General features: G+C 45.5%; 1 protein-coding gene across 6 annotated transcripts in view; it reads right to left on the bottom strand.

The window, feature by feature from the left end:
- LOC119446851 (serine/arginine repetitive matrix protein 2) overlaps nt 1-20,829 on the bottom strand; it is a 186,606-nt gene that overhangs the window by 76,452 nt on the left and 89,325 nt on the right. For all 6 annotated transcript variants that reach the window (XM_049664953.1, XM_049664951.1, XM_049664952.1 and 3 more), the window contains 2 exons: nt 18,351-18,443; nt 18,022-18,159 (listed from right to left, as the gene is read on the bottom strand). In XM_049664953.1, coding sequence (XP_049520910.1) covers nt 18,022-18,159; nt 18,351-18,443 — 231 coding nt within the window. The remainder of the gene's footprint in view (nt 1-18,021; nt 18,160-18,350; nt 18,444-20,829) is intronic.

The following is a 20,829-nucleotide window of genomic DNA, read 5'->3' as shown; positions in this document are numbered from 1 at the left end:
CGAAGATGAATTAATGGACAATTCAAAGCACTAGCCCACTGTATATGGCAAATCAGTTCTGCAGACTCCTGCAAAGCAGAGGAAAGTTCACAAAAAAGATAAAAATCGCCATCCATCCGTCTTGTAGCATGAAGCTACAGTCGAATCTGTTTATAACGAACTCGATAGTTCCGAGAAAAGTGGTCGTCGTTACATCAGTTGTTTGTTATGTATGAACTCTGTCTTAAAAGTGCTCAAAAATGAACCGCGCTAAAGCTGGCATCAGCAGTTATGATTCAGCAGCCCCTCGGTACAAAAAAACAGATTTTCAGTGTCATTTTTGTTCCCGGTGCATTCCCGCACCCAGCTGCCACCTTGCGTTAGAAACGTCCATCTAAAGAACATAATGCAGCATCGTGTAGCTCTTTTAAAATGGAGCCCGGTTCCGATCCCTTGTCATTTCGAAACTGCAAGCGCAGCTGCCATTTTTTACTCGAGAGCTTGTGATACATTTTACAACCAGCGGGGCATGACTCTATTCTGCACAGGAGAGCGAAGTGTTCTACTAGTTGGCTGGAAGCGTGAAAATCGGAAACTACTGCAGCATGCCGCCATTCTGCGAAGGTCTCCGACATCATGGTCTCGGCATTACAACTGCGCATCAGCCACTCAAGAGCCGTAAAGTTACGCAATTTATGTCGCTTCGGGTGAAAAAAAAAAAAAAAAAAATGCAATATTCGAAAGGTAAAAAGTCAACGCGAACCATTATCGGCAACACGTAAACGAAGCGTAGTAACTGCTGACCCTTTGCAACATTGCGTGGCGGCAGCGCATGGTGCGGCGTTCTCGCCAACTTGGGCCACTCGACAAGAACGCTTGAGCACATCGATGGTCGTTCTAAATCGCTGAATCGGACGTAATGTACATGGACAACTGTGCAAAAACGAGTGATGCCATCATGGCATCCGATATCACACGTGCTAGCGCCTGCCCTGCGCCATGCTTTACGTTTATGCTGTACCGCCCTGGAGGCGTGCCTTGAAAACGCGCGACCTAGAGTTACTGTAGAGGCTCCCTTTAGCGGCTGTATAGGCTCCCTAATAACTCTAGCGCGGCCTTCTTCGAGGCGTCCGAAATCCGCACGAGGCAGTCACTCGCTCGCTCACTCATCTCAAAGGCCGTATCATTGTCGCGGTTAGACTGGAGCGGGGCGCGCGCTGCCGTGCGCCACGTTTGGTCGTGCTTCAGTGCTTTGGCACTTCGCGTGTGCCCTCTTTTTACCGTGACCGTGTTCGAAGCGTTTGTTGTAGCAGTAGTGATTTAAAGAATGTTCGTTATATCTGGGAGCAGTTTCTATAGGGAGGGTAAAAAAATCGTAAATGCACTGAAATGTTGTTATAACCGATAGATCGTTATGAGTGGCTTCGACTGTACTAAGAAAACCCATACGGCTTTTTTCAGAGAAAAATCTTTGCAGAAAGTTTCATCCTCTGAGAATGGTTTTCCTTTGTAGCTTCATGGTAGAAGATAGGATGTCATCCCTTTCATACCATCAGCTTGCGGAGAACTAGGCTGGTTTTGAAATGATGCTGCAACCCTGGCAGCATCATCTCCTCGTGCCCTGCCTCCACAGAACCCTCCAATTAGCGGAGACACGGAGACAGTCCATTTGACCTCACCGTTTCCACACTCCATTTAAGAAGACTGAAATGCTAATGTGGTTGCATATTCAGCATTTCGCATGTTCACCTATCTTGTGTAGATAATGAAGATTTTGATTCTTTACATATTCATGCTACTTACACCAAGTAACAGGTGGAAGTTGTGGCGGTGCATTTTGGCAAAGGCAAGAAAGGAAATTTAGTCCTTTAAGTATCCGGCTTCCAGAAAGCTTTCTCTAGCCCTTTATACGAGCATGTCTAAACAACTTTACACCTGTTGGGCATTAAGATACAGCTTTAGCGGCTGGCACAGAGGTTCGAAAACAAGACCTAGTATTTTGTGCTATGTGGGTAACTAGTTCTTACTAAAGCTATAAAACTTGCAATAATAGTAAAGAGAATAATGGGTCCTGGAGCACAAATGCATTAATCTTTGAATAAAATATGGCATCACACTCGTACATATAAGAACACACAGTCTGCAACCAAAAATATAGAATGACATGCGGATTCAAACTAAGCAGCAATTTTTCTATCCAGATAATAATAATAATAACTTTTTAAAAATCTTGGGAAATCTGTTATTTAGTGAAGAAAATCTGGCATGAACTGAAGTGAATTTCAACACAAAGTCAAGTAGTAATGAGGTAGCATATTCCCATAATATCACACTCAAGACCTAGAAAACAAATAAGAAAACGAATGCTAATCATTAATAAGGGTTCGAACCAAGAGCAGTACAGCTTTGATGGGCCTGCACTACCACTACAAATGAAACTCATAACGAAGTCGCATTCAAACCGAAAATGGCTTCATTGTATTCATCATAAGCATGTATTTGTTACATGCAGATATTCCAAAAAATATTTTTAGATTTACTTTGTTATATCCTGTACTTCATTTTATTCATGTTTATTATAGTACTGAGGTTAGACTGTACCCCATGATCTCTTTCACAAGTTTAGAAAATCATTTTGCATTAAGGATAGCTTAAGAAGATGATGTTCCTTATTTCGTGACTGAAATTGAAAGTCCCAACGGGCTGCATAAGCAACGGACCATTATTTATACCGAGCGGGTGAAGCGGCGCACTGAACAAGGGTGTTTAGGAAAATAACAGCGCAAGGCAAAGAAGAACACGACACTGGCGCTGACTCACAACACAACTGCGTTGTGAGCATGGAGCAAGAAACCTTTAGAAGTGGAAACTCCGCCAGTTGCAGCGACTAGAAAATGTCACAAGCCCGCGGAGCCACTATCATGCTGGCGGCACTTGGCGGCCGAGAAAGAAATTATCTCCATCTTGGTTGCCAAGGCAACCGGTCACATGTGTTGCTCCCATTCGCGGCCGCGCGCCTCACAAGCTCTACTGAGGGCACTCACGCGTCCCTCCTGCGTCCCCATCTTAGGCTAGCAAATTCCGAACAAGGGTACACTGCACGTATCAGCGCTGTTAGTATTACGGCCCTCGAACAGACACCGACAAGAACAGTTGCTGTTTGACTTAAGGGCCCACAAAAACAATGTTACGGCGTGCACGCTGAAGCGAATGCCGAACGCCGTGTCGTCTGCTTGGTGTCTGCTTTGAGCGGGAGACACGGGCGCCGCTGAAGAGAACGTGCCCGAGCAGCCCGCCGGGCTTCTGCTTTTTTTTTTTTTTCCGCTGCTGCTTGCATGACCACTGCATGCGCCCCCGTCGGCGCATAGTAATGTGACGTTATCTGGTCGCACGCGAGCGCCTGCGCTGACGGGAGTTTCTACTCCCAAATAATCTTCCTCCGTGGTTGTGAGTCAGCGCCAGTGCAGTGTTCTTCTTTGCTTTGTCTATGTTGCGCTGTTATTTTTCTAAACATGAATTCCCAGCAACTTGCCCAAGTTTGTCTTCTAGAACAGGACAAAGCGGAAAGAACACAAGGAAACTTGCTGCACTCGCAACTACTTTATTCCAGAACAAACACTTCATATTTATATATCCCTCACACCCTCGGGTGTCAAAGATAGGTAACATATCTGACACGGTGTGCTCTAATCGGTGCAACCCTATCACATTTATTTTTATCATTAACAATAGGGATGGGCGAATATTCGGTATTGTCGAATATTTGATCAAATAATTCTACATTCGTTATTCGCTTCGATTCGAATTCAGGTATTCGATATTTTCGAATTATGCAGCATCCGGAATAGACAGCCAGAAGTCACGGACGGCCGATACCCATCTTGGAGGCTATGCTTGACGTCATGGCTGCCATACATCAACCATAAATCTCGAAGGCTATATGTTTTTGCATTAAAGAGCCGGGAAATGTGCAACGCAAAAGAGCAGAGACGGCGCTAGTGTACAGCCGAAACGAAGCGGCGGAGTCCGCATCGCCATAGTAATCAGCGGAAATCGTATGTGAATGACAGCAATGACAAATGCTTCATGCCTATTTGTGCCTTTATTGCGTTTACCGCCGCGCATAACAACGCGTTGGCTGCGGGATTTCAAAGTCGCCATCCATGATCGCATCGATAGCTGCCGCGGTTTCGGCAAAAAGTAGCGTTTTGACTCAATACGCACGTCGGCTGCGTGCCTAAAAAGCTGCGTAGTGGCCATCCATGATCGCATAGATAGCGACCGCGATTTCATCTGCATTTGTTGCAGCGAACGGTAGTTTTGTTCCGGCTCGGTGCATGCGTCGGCTGCGTGCCTTAAGCACCGCAGAGTCGCCGTTCATAATCGCGTCGATAGCGGCCTAGGTTGCGACAAACAGTTGTTTCAGTTTGACTCGGTGCAAAGCTGTCGAGTATGAAGAGCACCAGCTACATCGCGATAGACGTGCGATCTGTTGGTGGTCAGTTTACTGGTGAAAAAATAATCGGGATGTGCGTGCGGTAGTGCAAAGCGTGTCGCAAATGATGGCGCGCACGCGCCCGTGCTGCGAAGGAAGTCGCGAGGCCTCGATCGCCGCTGCGAGAGCCAATCAGTCATGATATGACGAGAATTGCAGCTTCCACACTACTTTTGTGCAAAATAGCAAAAGAATTTGCTCATCCATTGCACTAAAAAATTGTGCTGACGTAGTAAGCATTTGCTTATTGTTTTCTGGATACCCTGATAATTCGGCATTCGGTTAATTCGGATATTTTTTTTCGGTCCCGTGAAATTCGAATTAACTAGGTTTTACTGTAATATGTGACATATACTATACGAACTATTTGATTTGAAATTATTCGACCAAATCACTATTTGCTTCGAACCTCAAATTCACTATTCGTCCATCCCTAATTAACAATATTATTTATTCTTGTGCTCTTCCAAAAAGGTAATGTAAGGTCATTGTGAATGTTAGCCTTGGTTAATCCATGCATATTCACCCATCCCTAATTAAAAATATTATTTATTCTTGTGCTCTTCCAAAAACGTAATGTAAGGTCATTGTGAATGTTAGCCTTGGTTAAGGCCCAACCGCATGCACGCGATTTTCGAGCGACAGCGACAAGCAACGGCGACGAGCGACAAGTTTTGCCGTCGCGGAGGGCTATCCGTCGCTGTCGCTAGTCGTGTCGCCGGTTTCTGGCCAGCCAGAAAATATAGCTTGTCGCCCAGAAGTCAGTGCGACGACATCCGCTGGGGACAGCGATTGCACAATAACATGGCAGCAATCAGTCTGCCCGCTTCGATCTGAATCCGCTCTTGCAACTTGCTCTCTGCTGTGACAGCAAAAAATAAATAGTACAATCAGTCATCGCTTCACCTCATCGCTAGCTGAAGACTGAGTATCGGCACTCTCTTGTCGTTATTATCGAGATCGGTTGTTTTGTTTTGACCCTGTTAGGCCTGAGACGCCACCGAGAGCCGAGAAAGCGTTTTAAGTTTTACTCAACAGATGGCGCCACGGCACCTTACGCTGGCGGCATGGGACAGAGTTCCACTGGGGACGCATGGGACGGATTTTCACTGTGGATGATAGCATATTTTAACTAGGTCTAGATAAAACATTGACCTTTGATAAAATAGAGATTTCTTTACGCGCGCAAGATAAAATTTATTCGCACAACAATGTACATCTGTCGCTACTCTTTTTCGCGATGTCGCGTTCATGTGGTTGCTCCACGCCGGGACACGACAGCGCGACAAGGTGTGCCTGTCGCGTCGCTTGTCGCTGTCGCTTGAATATCGCGTGCATGCGGTTGGGCCTTTAATCCATGCATACATTCTTCTTGTTTAGTTGAAATGTGTGCTTGCTTGTTTTCTCTGGGGTTCTTTCTTTGTTTGTGGATTGGTTGCCTCGTAATGTTGTGCTGTTGGCTCACACTCAAGTTGCTTCCCGAGAAAACCTACAGAGCCTGCTTTGGGAAGGCGGTGGCGGGATGTGGTGAGGCGAAAAAGGGAGTGGCAGGGGGCCTAGCGCACTAGTTCTTGCAGCGTGCTGCTAGCGCCATCTGGGGAAGGGAGTTTTTGGGGAGTGTTTGGGTCATGGGCAAGGCAACGTTGGCGGCTCGGATGGTTCGAGTTGTTCATTATTCTGAAAGGTTGTTATAGTGGAAGCCCTAAAATTAACCATTTCACCCATCAACGCATCAGTTTATCAATTGTCACTGTACGAACTATCTACGAAAACGTCCCTGTTGACTCTCGGCCCGCACTGTCGCTATTTTCCATAGATTCCGCCACCCCACACGACTGTATATTGTGTGGCGTGCAAAAAAGACGATGCCGAGAAAGCCACCGACAAAGAAGAAGCTCCATGTCGCCTATAAAACGTAATGTTTGTTTTCCACAATCCTTGCCGTGGACACCGAGGTGGAAACCTGTACTATTACGAAGTGTAAGCGCGTGTAAACGACTGTGTGGCGTTGCCGCGAGCACAGAGGTTACACTTCTCCGCGCGCGTAGCTGGCATGGCTGCAGAAAGAAACGTGAAAGAAAGAAGGAAGCGTGTGCAGAAAGATAAGTATAACAAGGTAGAAACGCGCCCCCGTTGCTAGGTGACACTTGTCTGCATGGAGCCTGCGCTCACAAAACCCAATCCGTCGTCGTCTCTGCAATGGGGGGGGGGGGGGGGGGGGCGAGTCCTCGCGGCATTTTTTTTTTGCCGTCGTCTCGGGTTTTCCGAATCCATGCGCCGCCGTTTCTGCTTTCTGTGCCTCGTCATCTACTAGCGTGCTGTTCCAGCTGCTGCAGTGGATACATGGAAATCTAAGAATCCCCAGATTTCGCAATATTAGTTCATAGTACTGAGGCGTTAACATGACACGGAAACTGAATAACAATCATTGTTCTGAAAAGTTCGGTATTCTGAAGTTCGTAGTACTGAAATACTTTTACATTGAAACTATAAGCAGTCAGCAGGGGATTTCTGAAAAGTTTGTTAATGTGAAGTTCGTAGTAATGAAATTTCACTATTTCCCTGGTCATCTGATCCTTATGGTAAGAAAGAACTGTAGTGTCATTGAAAAGCGACAAACACCCACATTGTGAACCATGCCCTTTATTACAGCGAAGCTGTTATAGGCTAGGTTCCAGGAGATCGCGTCCAACAACGGAAGTAGATAGACCGGAAGTAGATCATTTCAGACGAGTCGTGCCACCTGGTGGCGTCATATAAAAACGTCGGGATGGCGGCGTGTTGAAACTTCGAAATCGTAAAACAACATCAGACGTGTCGTGCTACCCTGTCGCGTCGTATGAAAACGTTGGGATGGCAGTGTTTTTCCACTTTGGGATTGTAAAACAACTTCAGACGTGTCGCGCCACCTTGTCGCATCGTATGAACTCATCGGGATGGCGGCATTCACGCCACCTTGTGGTATTGCATGAAAACGTCGAGATGGTGGCATTTTTAAACTACGAGATCGTAAAACAACATCAGTCGCATTGCGCCACCCTGTCGCGTCGTATGAAAACGTCGAGATGGCAGCGTTCGCGCCACCTAGTGGCATCATATGAAAACGTCGGGATGGCGGTGTTTTTCAACTTTGGGATCGTAAAACAACTTCAGACGTATCGCGCCACCTTGTCGCATCGTATGAAAACATCTGGATGGCGGCATTCACGCCACCTTGTCGTGTTGCATGAGAACATCGGGATGGCGGCATTTTTAAACTTCGGGATCGTAAAAAACTTGTGCACCACACGGCGCTTTACGCAGGAACTTATGTTTGCTTCTACATTACGTGACGTTGCTCACCCTGGTGGCCACGTGAGCGCATCAGCGCTAGTACGCGTGCTGCGGTTGGCGTATCCGTCTTTAAAGAAAACAAAACCATCACAGTCTCCCCTATATTGTCTGCAGGTTCTTCGTGTGTTAGCACACATCGTGCGGTGGAAGGAGACCACTGACGATGAGCGGGCCGTGAACGCCAAGCGTAAGCACGCTGCCCGCCAGGACCGCGAGGTGGAAAATGTGAACTGTCCATGTGGCACCGATCCCGCAAACTTGGAAAGTATCACCAGAGCAACGGCCAATCACCACATACACAGCTTCGCTGGTCATTCAACTTCACAGAGTGGAATGACATTGAATTTTGTGAGAATGAATGCTTCCTCCCCTATGACCTGTTGTGATCCAAAAGTCTTGCGTTCCCACACGGACCCGTTTGGCCAATGTATACTTTTCCACAAGAGATAGGGGGCAAACCGTATACAACGGATCTGCACTTGACAAATGCCAGCGTATGCTTAACCATGCACTCAAATGTATTTACATTTTTTTGTTGATGAAACTCTATGATCCAGCCCAACACATATCTTACCAAGCTTGTTTGGCAACGAAAAACTTACTTTTAGACCGTGCCTGCTATCCATGTTTTAGTTTCAATAGTATTAGATAATAGCACCAGGAAGGGTCTCGTGGTAGTTGATTATACGCCGTACTATCTAAAACCACCTGACACTCTGAGGTGTTAGTATCGTATTTGAGCACGTCTAACCCTGGAAGATGCAATTTCTTCAGTGTAGATGTACAGGATTTGTATCATAACATTCCGCGTGGTCCCTTGTTATCGAGTGTTAAGCATTGTATAATGGAAGACAACGATGAGACTGAATTTGTCAGCAAATGTGGCATATCGGCTGATGCCTTTCTCAAATTATTAACCTTTCCCCTTGAGTCTATTTTGTCCAGTGGAATAATGTTATGCACTATTGCGCTAAACAGGAGTTGCAACACAGAAGTCCGTTTCTTTTGTGCAAGCGCTGTCATTCTGCTATACAGTGCTAATATGGCAGCACTTGCCCAAAAATATTGCTTAACATAGTTCCGATTAGTGGTACTAGCACCCTGTTCACAAGAAAAATGGCACTTGTCATTTTTATTACTGAAAGAATTGAGGGGTGTATGCCGTGTTGCAACTCATATTGAGCAGCATAGTACAGGTCCGGTATATGTATAGGTTGCTCCGGTACTTAGCACATCTTTTTCGAAGTAAAATTGACAATTCAATTGATTCAAACTATAAAGGTCTTGGCATTAAGGGTGTTTCCGTGATATGGACATTTTCACAATAGTTGAACACGGTGCTTTGGTCCGAAGAGTGGTAGAGGTGTTAAAGTGTTCAAGGACAACAGCGCAGAGCTGGACTTCACTACTGAGTTGCCAAAGAATGGCAAGATACAGTTATTGGATGTGGAGTTAATTCCCACATTGGACTACGTTTGCTGGTCGTACAGTCTGCGCTCAGAAAAGCCTTGGCTTAGCAACAATTCGGGACACTAAAAAGTAATAAAAAATGGCATAGCCTTTTCTTGTTTGCATGTGGCCTTGGCTAAGTCTTGTCCAGAAAAAGATCAATGAAAGTTTCAACAAACAAGCTGTCAGGCTAAAGAACACAGGATAGAAAAACATGTGCTGTGCACATCAGCCTCTAAGTTGGTTCGTTATTTGCGCAATGGCTTTCAAAAGGAGCATAATAAAACAGAATAACAGCAGGAAAAACATTGTGTCAATACCGTATGTGCACAAGATTGCGCATAACCTAAAAAATGTCGGTAGCAGGTATGGTCTAGTAGTTTTTTCAGCACCTAGCAAGCTCGGTAAAATATGTGCCGGGTTGGATAGTGTTTCATCAAGAAAAAAGAACCTTGCACTCGGGTCGCACAACGCTTGAAACAGCGAAGCTGGGCGATCGTAGCCCAGCATTTTCCGGAACTGCGCGCGAACATTTCATTTTATTACTCATGATGATGATAATTTCTTTTCATGTGTTTCGGACTTGCGGCCGTCACTGCGCGTTGCATAGCGCAGCTTGCAACTCCGCGTTGCAATGACGACAATGCGGTCCAGCAGACCTGCTCCGTGAATGCATCTCTCTCTCATTTTCTTTAGCTCTCTCCCTAGCATAGCGTGCAAAACCTTTTCTTCACCTCGCAGAGCACGAGTATGCGAACGCGCCGCCAGCTTTACGACGACGACGACGACGACGACGACGCTCGAACGCAATCATACGGTTCGCATAAATGCATGTCCTGCAAGCGTGGCTGTAGAGCCTAGTGGTTACAACGCTCGCCTTGGGACCGTGGGTGCGTGGGTTCGAATCCCGCCTTGGCAAGAAAGTTTACTTTCTTTTATTTATTGACACGAACCACAAATTACGGGTGGCCTAAACAGCTTCGCTGTTAAAAAAAATAGATTTAAGCGCACGGTTAAGCATACATTGGCATTGGTCAAGTGTAGATCGTCTGTTGTAAGTATATACTGTTTGCCCCCATCTTGTGGAAAAGCATACATCTATCAAATGGGTCGGTGTGTGAACACAAGACCTTTGAACACAAAAGGTCACAGGAAGGGGGAACACATTCATTCCCACATTAACTCTTTCTGTACCATGCCCATTGGGCATCGTTAACCCTTGGGCATCGTAACCCGCTATCGATGGTTTTAAACACCGCTTTTGAGAGCTGTGCTTCTTACGGACACACTGCGCTATTGCACATGAAGGAGAACTATATTTTAGTTTTGAAAGCAGTTTGCATTTTTCCCGCGAAACGGTGATTTTTGATTGAGCTCCGAAGTTTTGTGATCGCCAAAGTAGAAAGCAATAATGGCCACTCACTATCGATGGTTTGAAACGCCACTTTCAAGACCTTCCGCGCCGCTCACAGACCCACTGCATCATTGGATGTGAAGGAGGAGAACTGTATTTTTGTTTTATAAGCAGGTTACCTTTTTCCCCGACAGGCGGTAATTTTTGAACACGCTCCGAAGTTTCGCGATAGTCAAAGCAGAAAGCAAACATGGCCGCCTCTGAGAGCGGCGTGCGCGCTTCGAAAGATCGCAGGTCTCGTGATTCCGTTGCATCTGCGGCTGATTTTATCGATGGATCAAGCAGCAGAGAGTCTGAGGATGCTACTTTTTCTTTGGACTCCGACTATGAAAGCGACGAAGACGCAAACCAGCCCGGAACATCGGCGGCTGCAGCTCAGCACACCCAACCGTAGTGCTTGTAGTTAAATTTTTATAGCGGAGTACCTGTTCAATGAACAAGATAGTGCCTATTCGACGTCAATGCATCTTGTATACCTCATTATTTTATTACATCTTTTTCTTAATACATACAAGCATGTCTTTACAAACTTTGTTCAATTGTATCCCAGAATCTTGATTTTGGCAATTTATATCTTTTTTATGACATACATTTCATTAATAAAACTTTTATGGATGAAAAGTGCATTCCTTCTGCTTTTTCATTATGTATTACATAATATATTGAGCGCAGTAGTTCCTTCATAAAAAAGAAAAAAAATCTGGCACAACCTACAAAAAGCACCCATTTCCCCCATGGTAGGTAAAGAGTTAACGGGCGTTGTTCACAATGTGGGTGCTTCCTGCTTTTGAGTGGCACTGGAGTTCGTTCTTACCATAAGGATAAGCTGATGAGAGAAATAATAAAAGCTTTCCACATTAACAAAAAAAAAAAAAGAGTGTTGTATCAGTCAACCATCTGGTCTACTGAGCCATCGTGAGGTGAGCTTTTAGAGCACAGCTCTTGCGGCGAGCAGTGGCAGCGTAACTGGGCATAGCGAAAGATGAAAGCTAACACAGAGCGCAGCAGGGGGATGAAAGATGCGAGGAGGAAAGCGGAGATGAGGGTGCAGCAGAACCGTGAGGCAACGAGTTGGTGCCCGAAGAGTGCCTGGTAGATTCGTCGGCTACCGCTGCTGTGAATTGTGCCCACATGTCAGCCACGCGCCGCCTCTCACAATCTCCCAATTAGCGAGGCAGTCGCGGCACACTTCGCTCCATTTGCAACATGCCGCACGAGACAGACTGTTCATGCCAGCCAATATATCATGAAATGAAAACACATATACAGCTGCACCCAAATTTCACATTAGGGAGTACTGTAATGATCGGTGAATTTTCGGAAGGGCACTAGACTAAATAATTTGATTAATAATAAAAATAAACATGATAGGGTTGCAACCATTAGAGCATGCTGTGTTGCCTACCTTTGACGCCCAAGTGGGTGCGGGTATATAAATATAAAAAGTGATTTTAATCTTGTTTTGCCTATCTGATGCCCGAGGGTACACAGGTATATAAATATAAGTTTTTAAAGAAGGGGGTCGGGACACCGACCAAAGAAGGTTTTAAAATCACTGTTAAGTTTCGGCTCCCCCAATGGAAGCCGTGTTGTGACCAAGGCTGCTCCCATGGGGGAGTGAAAAATCCTGCTTTGGCTGGTATCCCTACCTCTTTTAAAGTTAATCCCAACCAGACGGGCTTCCGTCACACACGCGAATTCATAAATATCAAGTGTTTGTTCTCGAAGAAAGAAGTTGCGAGTGCAGCGAGTTCATACTTCCTTGTGTTCTTTATCCTGTTCAGCGCATTGCTTCCCCCACATGGTGTGATGATTAGTCACCAATTTGCTCAACTTTCCACATTACTGAAGCAAGGAAGACCCTACTGCATCATCTTCTGTTATACCGCTGAAAAAAGGGGGAAAAAGGTTATTACCTCTCTCTCCTTCAAATTGCTTTTAACAAGGCTATATTAAGACAAACAGACTTGACCCCTCTGATTCATGCCTCTTTATAAGTTTCTTTAGAAGTAGTCTGTTTCAATATTTCCCAAATGCCTGTCTTTCTCTTTTACCTTCTTTCCCACATTTCTCCTTCAACTTCTTGGCCAATGAGTGGGCAAATGCTGTAGATAACAAAGCTGCCAAGCATGTCTACAGTGGAACCCCGATTACAAGACTTTCAGGGGACCATGCAAAACCATCATATAATCGAAAAAGTAAGAATACAGGCAATGACGTACAGTCTTGCCCAAAAAAGGATACAGACCACCTGAATAAGCCTGCGGAACGAACCTGCACTACTCCAAGGAAGGTAGATGAAATTATTTAAAAAATTTGCATATTTATTCGATTGTAACACATTAAAAAAATTAATTTTTGGTGCTTGAACTCGATCCGCGTGTTACATTTGAATAATGGCAAAATTCACCATTTTAAAGCAAGTATTCTAAATCCCGCAATTTTTGGTGTTACATTGACAACCTGTAACTGTTTCAATCGAATCCATAAACAAGACAAGCGAAGTCAGAACTTGTTTTTCGGTGTAAACGACGCCGTTCTCTGCTTGTGACTGGTTATGATGCTGCGATACCCTACGGCCTTTTGCACTTCGACTCTGTTCATTCGAGACATTATGGCGATGCAGCGCATTCGGTATGACGGCCGCTTCGAGAGACGAGCAGTTTTGATGGCCGAGGAACTGGGAAAGTCCGCCGTGGCTCCGTGTCTCAAAGTCAACAATTTGCGGATGTCGGTACCAGCGGCAGGCCCTCTTTAAATGCGAGGCCAGTCGGAAAGGCTCTGTGGAACTTATAGTGGCCTGGTACTGACCCCGAATGAAATGGCTGTGCGGTCTTGTAAGAAGTACTTAAATCTCAAACAAGGTCGACAGCACAGAAGATGACTTGATTCTCGGACGATCACTTTTGGAGATGGTTTCGCTTTCGCGAGACTCTGCTCGACCCGGCACCAAACCCCTCGAAATATACGGCCTTAGCGCTGATTGCGAGCTTAGGACAGCGCCCAGGAACACTTGCCGGGGACGCTTTCAGTACCGAGTCACGCGGAATTTTGCAAAAGTAAACTATCTACGAAAGTGATTGCCCGAGACTGCCACGCAATGAAAGCTCTCTCTCTTCTTCAGACGACCATGATGAGTGAATAGAATGTGTCCGAATTGCAATTCCTTGAATAAAGGTAATATTTCTTTTTCCGTTCATCTCATGTTACATTAGCTGTTTTATTTATTTCGTGTGACTGGATAAACCTCCCGTACTCGTCTCGGAAGTTGTCCCGTTACAATTGCGGTGGCATTACATCCGAGTAAATACGGTATTGCACACTCGTTATCAGCCGGCTGCAGTGTGCTTACTTGCAAGCCTGCGTCTGCTTAGTAAGTAAGTAAACTTTTTTTTTTTTTTCTCGGACGGTATTAGAGGCGTAATACAATGCGGGTTGGCGTAAGATTGCGTCATATAATCGAGGTTATTAATACATTATTTCTATGGGGCTTTTGCCAGGACCAAACCAATTCGTCATATAATGCGGGTCGTCAGATGACCAGGGGACGTATAATCGAGGTTCCACTGTATTTGGAATTAACCAGTTAATGGTGAGGTCGATTGTTATGTCAATGCACTCACTGAAATGTAAAATCAGCTCACTCTGTTTAGGTTGTAAGTGCCTTTACGCAGTTGTAGTAGGGTATCACAAATGTGTTACTTTATTTTGCTTTTATGCTGCAAAGGAATGGCTAGGAGAAACTATATAGTATTATTGAAATTTCCATAACCCTCTAACTTGAAATGCACTAACAATACTGTATGATGATTTTACTGTGCTAAGGAGTTTCAAAACAGGAACCAGGCTATACAGTTGAACCCATTTATAACTAGACAGTTCCGCGAAAAGTGGTCATTATATCAGTAGTTCGTTATAAATGGACTCGCCCTTAAGGATGCACTGAAGCTGGCATCAACAGTTTCAATTCAGCAGCCCTTTGGTCCGAAAACAAGAACATTTTAGTGGCATTTCCATTCCTGGTATATTCTCGCACCTAACTGCAAACTTCCATTAGAAATGCCCATCTAAAGAATGAGATGCGGTGTCGTATAGCTTTTTCAAAACAGCACCCGCTTCTGATCACCTGTCATTTTGAAACTAAGTGCAGCCGCCTTTCTTTATTCGAGAGCTTGAGATATATTTTACTACCAGCAGGGAACGATCGTATTTGGCACAAGAGAACGAAGCGTTCTAGTTGGCTAGAAGCGTTAACTTTGGAAACTACTGCGCCATGCTGCGAAGGTCTCGGACATCAAGGTCTGGGGACTGCATGTCAGCCACAGAAGAGCTATAAAATTATATTGTCTATGTTACTTCATAAAAATGCGATGCTCGAAAGGTCACCACATAATCAAAGCGCTGCCGAACCGTGACTTTCTAGCAATGGCCTAGCAACCGCTGATCCATTGCAACATTGTGTGGTGGCAGCTACGTGAGCGACCGTTGTTTTCATGGTGGAAACGCGTCACTACAAGTGCCATCCCAGCACGGATATAGGCGCACACCCTCCGACTTGGAGCATGGCGCCCGCGAGGAGAAGGGCGTTTGGTTTCGGCTGTTTGTGCAGCACGTAGTGATATAATACTAAGCAGACACAATCGTTAGCGCATATTATATGCCAGCTTGTCTGCTCAAAATGGCAAGACCTGGTGAGGGGCCCTTTGAGAAATGTTCGTTATAGCTGGAAGCAGTTTCAATAGGCTGGGTCAGAACATCATAAATGCACTGAAATGTGATTGCTGCAACTGATAGATCATTATATCTGAGATCGTTATAAGTGGGTTTGACTGTATCATGTAACATCATGCTCAAATGCCTGGTAACATAGATGTAACTTGTATTCACACGAAGACCATTGGTTCAGAGTGGGATTGGTAGGTCTTGTGAACACTTCAGTGGAGCTGCTGAGTCTGCAACTATTGTTTTGTTCTTTTTCTCCCAATACGTTGCAACACCAATGTATTGCAGTGCAGCGCCCTCAGTCTTCCCGTAAAACATTAATGACATTGTAAACATAACGTCCACTGATAATAAACAACCGTTTGGTGATGACTGTGCTTTGCAGTCAAGTTCAATGTAATGACAATGAGGACCAACTCATCACTCGTATAAGTATCACTGGTGCCAGTTATCCATATCTTTTGTTCTATGCAAGTGCGGACATGCAGCTTAGGACCGTCACTTTTACCTGAGCTTTACTATCTCCAAGTTTATACAACCAGTAACATATTATAGACTGTGCACATTGGTAAAGCATTGCATTATAGCACTTTGCAAACTCTGCCCTTGCTCAAGCCTTAACCCCACATCATGCAAAAGCTTATCTGCCCTTGTATTTGATTGCAAGTTGTCATAAATCATGCACAATATCTGCCAATGCTGACATGCTTCCTCAATGCCTTTTGCTCATTTTTATTTTTTTTTTTTGGAAGAGGAAAGTGAGATTCCTTATTGAGTGCAAATGTTTTGCACGGGTAAATTTAATGTTGCCAATGCTGCTTTGAAAAAAGGTTCTCAAATGTGGTCATGCGTGAGAGGGCCTACAACATCGATAAGGTGGTTCAACAAGGTGGTTTCCAGAAGACTGCAGTTCGTCATTCAGAATTGGTACCCCCTAACCCTTCCTGTCGTTTCACAGTTCCTACGGGACATAAGCCCACAATCCACCTGCAATTGTGTGATTTGCAAACGAGGAGGCAATGTGGAAGTGTAGTATGCATAAACAAACAATGTAAAAGCAAGTTTGCTTAGAATGAACCTTGCCATGAAAATATTACGCTAAACACCAAGGTCTAATATAGTGCGACCTTCATGCTGAGGTCCTTGGCATCAAACTCTTAATGTGGCACTTGAATCTAATGCAGGGAACAAAAAAGGCTGAGCTTGCCACATGGCCATTTCCCACATGCAGACACTACATTGAACCGCAAGGAAACACACAAGACTCGTTAGATACAACAGTACTCACCGCAGCAAAGACTGAGTGTGCCTATCTGGAAGCGTGTTGGTATCGACTTAAAAATAAATGACATCCAGCAAAACCATCATCAAGAACATTTCACCCGTGAAAGCCCCTCAAGACAGCAAAAAATACGTGGTAGCTTAGCAGGCACTACTAGGATGCTTGGCAGCAGCAAAGAGCCTACACGAGCACATCCTAGTGAGTTTTGGGATTGCACAGGCAGATTTTCGGTGCTGTATGGTAACACAACAGCATGCAGCCATGATTCCCCAATTTGGGAGAAATGCAAGGCATGCACAGCAATATGCAAGAGCTGGCCCACACTGCTTCGCTCAGGCATTTCTTTTGCTGAGCAGCAATACTTCCTGGACTGGTGTGCCATGCAGGACCTTCACTGGACTACACTCTGAACTAAGCAGCAACCTCACTACGTTTAGGCAATGCTGTGACGCCACATTCTTCTCTAGCCGAATAAGGAGTTGCCAGCTGCGGCTAATAGTTTCTTCCATGGGTCGATCTGGAGCGGCCGCCGAAATGCTGGAGTGAGTGCTCGGGTTTCACCAATCCGGATCTGCCAGAGGAGATCTAGAATTCTCCGCGGTGGATCATACCCCAAGTATATGCGCACCGACTTCCTTTCTGTACATTTCCATGGCAGCCAAAGTCACAGTCCCACAGTGGGCGGAAGTGACGTATGCTTCTCGTTCTATTTCCTCCATAATCTGCGCATTGGCAGTGAAGCAAGTGAGAACGATCCGGCACAGAGCGAGTTGATCTGTAATGACCAGTAGAAAGCGCAAATTTGCTCCAGATTGGCCTATGAAATCCAGATTCGCCGCCATGGAGCAAGAAATCCTGCTCCAGATCGACCCATGAAAAACACCATTCGAAGCAGAGCCTTTTTTTGAATTGTAAATCTTTTAATTGTAAAAAAACAAGAACCTGAAGCTACTTTTGAGTGCCAAGCAGCAAACTTGTGATGCAAGTGGAAGGCAATTCCTGGCTATGGAAAACAAGAATATAGTGCCCCTTTTGTAATAAAAGCACGATGTGGTTGCACAAACCATGCTTCATTACTTCCAGCTGTAGCCGATATCAAAACAGGCAGAGTATAAAGACAAGTTACATGCGTAAGTGTGCCCACACTCCAGTGCCAAATTGGTACAGTTACAGGGCAGTGCACATTGATTTATAAGCAGTCTGTCGGCTCAACACATATCACAGCATACAACATTTCCTAGTGCAGTCTTGTCATTTGTGTTTCAAGGATGGCAAACAGAGCACAAACAATGAATGCACGCCAGCAACTGGATAATGTGAAAGAAAAAAAAGAAATCGCCTCCTCACCTGCTTTCCTCAGACGACGACAACTCGCTCTCATCCTCAGAGGAGGATTCGGACGACTCGTCACTGCTCTGGTCAGCCGAACTGCTCGACTCGGATGGTGATCGCCGTTGACGCTTGCGTCGGCTCTCTGCCACAGGACTGCACAAATCATGGCCATTGTGCCAGGCACACACACTGCTGGACAGTCTGTGCCCCCCAAGTGGTAATCAGAGCGGGTAGCGCGCTCTGATAAGACAGCCAGCGACATCTCTCGCAAACTAAATGTGCACCAATATAGATGTGTAATGGCAGTACACTTGGAGAAGTGTAGCACCGTTCACCTCACAAACCTTTTGCGGGACTTGCGCTTAGACTTTGATGATGCCTGCTTCTTCTTAGGCTTGCTCTTTCGGTGGTGCTTCACCGCCGCAGGGGATTCTGACCTGCACCACCAGACACACAAAGCGGCATGTTTATGCTGTACACAATGTACCGTGTGTAGAGAGTGCACTGAAACGGCCCTTACAAGCGTTCCAGGCTTCGCCCCACATGCCTGTGCCCATCCACTGTCGTGCAGAATGCCCAATCGGTTCCTTTTGTAGCTACGGTAACTTTTATGTAGGACGGACAGATGGTTGCATCGAGCCTGTTTGTTGACTTGTGGAACACTAACTTTTCACTACGCTGTCACAACTGCAAGTAAACTTTACATTTGCTGACAGTATGTCCAGACATAAGAATGAAACAAGCACTGCGGGAATCGATGTAAGCGAATCTTTCTGTGCTGTTTGCTTTGATTTACAATAATTAGCAGTGATGCCGAAGGCAAATGTATAATTTCTTCAATGCGTAGTCCAATACGAGAGTTGCGAGTTGATGTTAAACGTTACCTTGCATGCACCACTTCTGCTTGTCTGTGTAGTACACAGAACACACAGGAGGAGGTGTTTGCTTGAGCGCATTATTGTGCGCCATACTTCATAACCTTTGAGAGGGTTGAGCATATTCACTGCCTCACATAGCACATCACATAACATCAAGGCAGAAGTATTAAACTTTAAATGAATTATGGGGCTGTATGCGGCAAAACCCCAATCGGATTATAAGGCGCGCCGTAGTGGCAGATTCCGGATGAATTTTGACACCGTGGTGTTCTTTACCGTGCCCCTAAATCTAAGTGCACGAAGGTTTTTTAAAATATCGCCCCCGTCGAAATGTGGCTGCCGTGGTCGTGATCAAACCTGCGACTTCGAGCAATGCCACAGCCACAATGCTACTGCGGCGGGCACAGAAGTGTTGCTTTGATGTGAGACCGCTTCCGCAGTGTCGCCTAGACCCCACGATGCGCTTTGATGCGTCTCTGCTTCTGCATGCCCTTTGTCCATTTTTCAAAAGTAGCAGAAACGTGCCGCATCATACACTGAGCTTAAAATTATCGTGCTTGCCCACAACTGCTGTCGCATATACAGTAATAACGTTACCTTCCCCCCCCCCCCCCCCCCCATCCAGTATAGGAACAGTATGGAGTGGCAAGGCTGTTATTCACTCGTTTTGTGACTGTGTCGGTTCTACCCATTTAATGCCTCCTCTCTACCATTCTGTCTAGCTTCCCTCTGGACTTGCACGTTAGTAGAAAGGTAAGCGCTGCAATTTCTGCGATGCTTTTGCGGGGGGAGGTGGGGGGGTGGGGGGGGGGGGGGAGGGTCAAGGATAATTACAGCTGTCAAGAAGGAATTGTGGTGATGCCCAGGGAGCTCCAGAGGGCAGTGTACACATTTGACGCGATGCAAAGGTGAGGACTTTCCTCTCTGCCGTGCTCCTGCCCCCTGATGCCAGACAGCAGCAGCAGTGGGAAAGAGGCAAAGAAAGCCTCGCTTAAAACGTTGTGACCGAGGTTTGGCGTATCACTAACAGCGGTAGCACACGTGAGTAAGCCCTCAATGTCTTGGCTGTGCCTCAACAGTTACCTTTTGCGCACATGTCCATGCTTGACAGGTTGGCACTGCACATGCACATCCAAATTTTGTGTCTGCATTCTTTTACAACCCTGAGCAACCCCTTTCAGTTGATATCCAGCATTCGTGCTGTCCACATCGTTTGTGTTGTGTCCCCGTTTACACACATGCCTTCGATCTCTACCAACTTGCTTAGCTTACAGTCGTTCCGAGTATAAGTAGACATGGATTGGACCACACTGCTTGACCACACATAGACCAGACCATGCCTGCTCGACATGGTCAGAGCATCCTATGCTGGAAAACCTGGTTTACCACAGCCTAACCGTTGCACATACCCATTATATAGTACAAGCTCATTAATTTGAGCTTTGTTATTCCAGAAAATTGGACAATTTTGACCAGCCACCTGGCCTTGGCCATGCATTATTCTTCAATGTAATAAAAAATTGCAGTTTCACCTGAAAGAAGAAGCATCGATTAGATACCTTTATGAAGTAAGAATATTAGTTTTATTGTCCACATAAACTTGTAAACATTTGCTTACTAATTAAATCAATAAACACGGTGTCATGTGCGCAAAGGCCAACGAACACATTTCACTCGATGACCACGGAAACTCACTGTCAAAACGCTGGAGTGAGGAAGCACGGCAGCAGCAAGCGAATTGACCTTTGTGCTGCCTCTCGCTTGAACATGAACAAAGCGGCAAAAACACAGTGCCCATGAAGCTATTGGATCTTGGCGCACCTAGACTTTGTCCCCATCACAGATCACTCAGGGTTCGTACAGGTTTCTAAGGCAAAAATTCAAGGATATTCCAGGACTTTCCAGCACCTGTCACAGGTTTTTCAAGGACTCAAAGCGGCATCCA

Source organism: Dermacentor silvarum, chromosome 3 (genome assembly GCF_013339745.2).
Source record: "Dermacentor silvarum isolate Dsil-2018 chromosome 3, BIME_Dsil_1.4, whole genome shotgun sequence".
NCBI lineage: Eukaryota > Metazoa > Arthropoda > Arachnida > Ixodida > Ixodidae > Dermacentor > Dermacentor silvarum.
This window is presented reverse-complemented; position numbering and strand designations above follow the sequence as displayed.